Source organism: Centruroides vittatus, unplaced genomic scaffold (genome assembly GCF_030686945.1).
Source record: "Centruroides vittatus isolate TY-2023 unplaced genomic scaffold, ASM3068694v2 contig_596, whole genome shotgun sequence".
Taxonomy (NCBI): Eukaryota; Metazoa; Arthropoda; class Arachnida; order Scorpiones; family Buthidae; genus Centruroides; species Centruroides vittatus.
The window spans coordinates 279444-284471 of NW_027122360.1; the positions used below are offsets into that span (position 1 = coordinate 279444).

A 5028-nucleotide genomic window follows, 5' to 3' on the forward strand; every position below is an offset into this window, starting at 1 on the left:
TTATCCGGGTTTCATCTTGGATAATTAACCGAAGAGAACGGAAAGTCAACTGTGGCTCGGGGTTCGAATTCGACAAAAACCGCGACTTTGTCCATGTAGGGGCGGGGAGGGAAGAGCAGTGACGACGGACGCCTGGAAAATCATCGTTTCGGGTGAAGAAACGATATTTTCTGCTTTGGTCGGGTGATAATTACGTAATTCCCGCCGGCCTCGTCGGTTTAGTACCTGCCGAATACGGCAAATACTCGGGGCCACCTCTTTCGGGTGCCCCCGAGTATTTGCCGCATTCGGACCGGATGAGGCGGTGGACGGGCGAGAAGAGGAAGGCGTGGGTTGGGGGCGGAGGGACCGGCCAGAGACCCTCCCCCGGGGGCCGACGGCCGGGAGCGACACTCCGGTGGCTACCGACGGCGACGGGTGGCGGGATCTGCGCAGGCCGCGTGCCGAGTGTGGGCGGTCGGACGACCGAACAAAACCCGCTCCGACGTCGCCCGGACGGGACATCCATTCGGCCGTCGCTCGCCCCGCGCAACACGCAGCATGCGAATCGCCGTCGGCATCGCGTTCACGGTAAGCTTTTTCTTTCCGTCTGTCCGTCTGTTCGGGCGCCACCTTCCGTCTGGTCCCCAGAGGGGCGCTTTTCCGGGGAACCCCAGCGCCGCCCCGGACCTCCCGGGCTTCACGCCGCTCTTCCGGTCCGGATCGGCGCTAGCGCGCCCGCGGCCAGAAGAAGAAAATCGCCTACGGCCGGAAAATTACTTTTTTTTTTTCGTCGGAGAAGTCCGAGTTCCCGGTCTTTTCCGGAATTTCCGTTTTGGTTCCTGCGGAGGCGGCGGCGCGTCGCCCGACGCCCGTAGCCCCGACCTTCCCGGGGTCGCAGGTCGACGGCCTCCTTCCGCGCGCCTTTGGCCGGAATGCCGAGCCGGGGACGTTTCTTTTATTTACTTATTCCTCCGGACGCGTCGGGGCGGGCGCCGAGTCGCCTCCTCCGCGCTCCGCGCCGCGGGATGGGACCGGCCGCCTCCCTCTGACCCGGTACGGGACGGGTGGGAATTTCGCTCCTCCCCGTCGCGACTTAAAGACGATCACCGCCACGCGCGGGCGAATTAAAGTCGGCGCCGGGAAGAGCGGAGGACGACGCGACGCGCACAAAGCGAAAGGAAACGAAACGTTAACGCGTAAATGATTTTATTAGGATAAAAGGAGGTTCGAGCGCGGGGAAAGAACGGAATTCCGGAATCCCCACCCGGATTCCAACCTGGATCCCGGATAAAACTGTTTACCTGGGCAGAAAAGCCGACGGAGGACGGGAGGTGGGAAGTGGTCGGAAAAGCCAGACAGGGTCGAAAAGTGGCTCCGAATCCGACGCGTCTTACAAAGGGGGCCCGGCTATTGCCTCCCCGAGAAAAACTGCCGAAAAGCGGTCGTACCTTCGACGTACTCTTTAAATGTCCGACGAAAAACAGTTCTGGGATTGTCTGGTGGTCGACGAAGCCGAAAGGAGATGGCGACGTTTTCCAAGGAATACCGACGGTCGGACCCCCTTCCGCGGTAACGAAGCGAAAAATGGAAGCGGAACAGAAGAAACCCTCCACCCCAGACCAATATCCACACCCTTTTCCGCCAAATACCGGGAAAAAAGAACCGACGATTTCTTTTTCTTCCCAATCGGCAAGGGAAAAGCATCGAGAACCGCGAGAATTCCCGGTTTCCCGAAAAAGTAAGTTTTCCGGGTCTGGAATTTCCCGGAGATAAGGGTGTCGATAAGAACAGTTATTGGGGAAGGACCCTCGCGGCTTTCTCCGTCGCCAGACCAGTAAACAAGCCGACGAATTGCCCAGGAGACGAGTAAATCGGGGTGACGAAAGCTTAAGTTTCCCGAAAGGAGGAAATCGTCGTTAATGTTAATTATTTAATTAGTGTCGAACGTACTGCCACCGCCGATAAGCCCGGCGGGTCGAAAATCGCTTTCGTTTCGTTATCGGCGACGGGTTTGCGCGCCACCGATAACAGTACGAAAGCGACTTTCGGGGGTCTCGACCGCCGGTAAAGCCCGATGCTTCGAACGATTACCAAAAGAAGCGCGGACAGTTTACGGTTAAGAAGGGAAACGCGTGGTGTGGCTTGGAAGAAGCGTTGATCGTTTCGAAAGTTTGCAGCTATCGAAGCGATAAAGGAAATCGAACCCGTTGGACCCGTCGAAGAAGACGGCCACTTTCCACGGTCCAAATATTCCCGGAGAAGGGCGTCCGATCTCTTCCGGAGCCGGAAGAGATCGGAGAAATATCGTTGCCGCTACGGGTGCGGCGTCGGAAACCCCCGGCGGAAAGAGAAAGATAAAGACGTCACGGAATTGCCGTCTCCTTTTGCAACGCGCGGGATATATACGCGGAGAGAGCGAAGACTGGTTAATTCTCTCCACCTTCGACATGAACTTAGTGTTACTGGTACGTTCCTTTCCTCTACTCTTTACGGTAAATCGGTCTTTGTCACGGTCGAGACACTTCGTCCCTCCTAAACTTTTGTTCTTTCTCCAATTCTTGGGTAAAGAACGGTAACAAAGAGATGTCCTCCCCTAAAATATCCCGGTTTATTTATCCCCGGGCAGGTTTTTTCGCCTCTTAATCGCTCTACGTCCGGGTTTCGCTTAAACAATCGTTATAACTGGAAGCGTTTCTGTCCCGGACCCCGACCACCCTCGATTTAGCGCCTTCTCCGAAGTTCTCTGGTTGTAAACCCCGAATAAAGGACACCGAGCGCCCTCGCCGGTTCTCGTGGCCCGGGGCTTTGCCGGTGGCGCCGTGGGGACCTTTTCGGAAATCGAGAGGTCGAGCTTTTTCCGGAAGGACCAGTCTTGCCGGAAAAGACCGGGTTACGCTTAACCAATTCCGGAAGAGGCTGCGAGTAACGAAGATAGTTAAAAGCCACTTTGACGCGCTCTTTACGGCTGTCGCAGGTTGACCCGTTTGTTTTCGTTGCAGCTGCTGTCGGCGTTCCTGTGCGCCCAGTCCAGACCCAACGTTCCCAACGGATGGAAGCTCGGCAGGAGGAACAGGTGAGTCCCGGTGCGACCTTCGACCCCCGACGGCGCCGGTCGGGGACGGCTACGCGACGTCACGTCTTTTCGCCCGAGATGTCCGGAAACGATTAAAAATTCGTTTCCGGAGATTACGTAACGCCGTTAACCCTGGTCTTATCGGTCCTCTCGACTATTTCTACGATTTTCCCGCGGAAGATAAAAGTAGGAAACGTAGAAAGCCACGCCAGGCGCGACGGGAGAATTTCTCCTTTGTCCCATCGACTCGAATGCAGAAAATGGTAAAACTTAGATCGGAAACTTCAAAGAAATGCGCCAAATATTAAATTCGAACGAAATTTTCCGGATTTTCCTTCTCGGTTTCCTAGCAACGAAAACGACCGCCATCGGACGGATTCTTTCTTTCCACTTCCGTCGCCGTAACTACCAACGTAACGAAGCGTTACGCTCGGGTCGGTTTCGCTTCCGGCACGGCCACGGGTCGACGCGGTTAAAATTCTTTTTTTTCTGTTACCAATCTTTCGAGCCGTAAGCGCCGCCTACGCGGTTACGCTGTCGGACGACGTTACGTAGAAACGGAAAACTAACGTAACGCATTTCTTTTCGGTAGAAACTGGCTGCGAGAAGCGTCGTGGAAGAAGAGGAGTTACGTCTTTCGACCCAGCGAAGTGGTCAGGGAGTGTTGTCCTTCCGTGTTGGAGATCAGCGAACCCCAAGGAGGGAGGTCCGTTAACGGGATACTCATGGACCTGTATCGGGACCGTAACTCGACGCAGAAGTTCTACGAGACGGTCTGCCATAGCGACGTGTTGGACAAGCGCTGCAACTACGTGCGCGAGAAGCTGCGACCCTACTCCAAGTGCGTTCAGAAATACGGCCTGAGTTACGCCCTGGTGAGAAAACACGGCACCGACGAGGACTGGCGCCTGGACTACATCCTGATCAGGAGCGGATGCGCGTGCGAGTTACGGTTCGAGACCATCAGACGACCCGAAGAAGGTTTATGACGCCCGCGTCCGCACCGAGGCGCGCGGCGGCGCGAAAACCTCGCCGTCGGCGCGCAGTCGAAGCGTCCTTTTGTTCATATTTTCTTCTCTATTGTATTTTTACGGCCGTCCGAGGAGGGTCCGCGACTCGGCGGCGGCTCTTTTATTTATGCACGGACCGTCGGTCGGTCCGTTACGTTTTTTGTGTGTTAAAATAAAATTGGTCCGAGCAAAATTACACCGACGCTAGATGGTTTCGCGTGGGGGAGACGACCGGCGACGCGCTCGCGCGGGAGACTTTTCCACCTGAGCAAACAGCGGAAAGAGAAACCACGTCAGGTATGCTACCGAGAGGAGGTGTGGTCCGTAGGTGTCGGTTGAAGTGTTTTTTTGTTTCCACCGTTATCGGTATACGGCGAAAACGGTAATTTGCGGTCAGCCGTTTGTTTAATCTCGGTCCGAAGCCACTAGAGACGAGGACGTGGGAAACACCTGTTTGTTGAGGCCCCGAATTCCGCGAATTTTTGCATCTTTCTCGGCAGACGGCGGACGGCGCGTCGCTTCTTCCACCCGGGGGCCGTATTCCATCCCCCCGCAACCCTGGCGTCTGTTGTTTCGTTACGTTCTGCGCCCTGTCGGTGGCGCAGTCTTGGAAATTTGGGGGTGTTTACCGATTTCTCAGTTTAAACTGATAGAATTACACGTAAGGTGGGTATGACTGGGGGTACGTCTTCCCCCTTGGCATTAAGGTCTGTAATTTCGGAGTGACGTTCTTCGATTCCGTGACACGACACGCTTAAAATATCCGATCACCCCCCGGGTATATTCTTACAACGGAACTAGAATACTTTATAGTTTTAGAGGTATTCGAATCTGAAAGGTTCGACTGTTGCCTACGTGGACAACGTAGAAACGAGGTTGTCGAAAAGAAGAGGTGTCGCGCTACAAAAAGACGCCAGGATGGTAAACAGTTTCTACTTCAAACGTAAAAGAAAAGTAAACGGT

At 55.1% G+C, this 5028-nt stretch overlaps 1 protein-coding gene across 1 annotated transcript; it reads left to right on the forward strand.

Moving 5' to 3' along the window:
- The first annotated feature begins 429 nt into the window (after positions 1–429).
- On the forward strand, positions 430–4261 carry LOC136979211 (uncharacterized). Its single transcript, XM_067275153.1, has 3 exons — positions 430–570; positions 2982–3055; positions 3648–4261. Exons 1-3 carry the CDS (start codon positions 541–543, stop codon positions 4042–4044), a joined length of 501 nt encoding a protein of 166 aa, XP_067131254.1. The 5' UTR covers positions 430–540; the 3' UTR covers positions 4045–4261.
- The last annotated feature ends 767 nt before the right edge of the window (positions 4262–5028 follow it).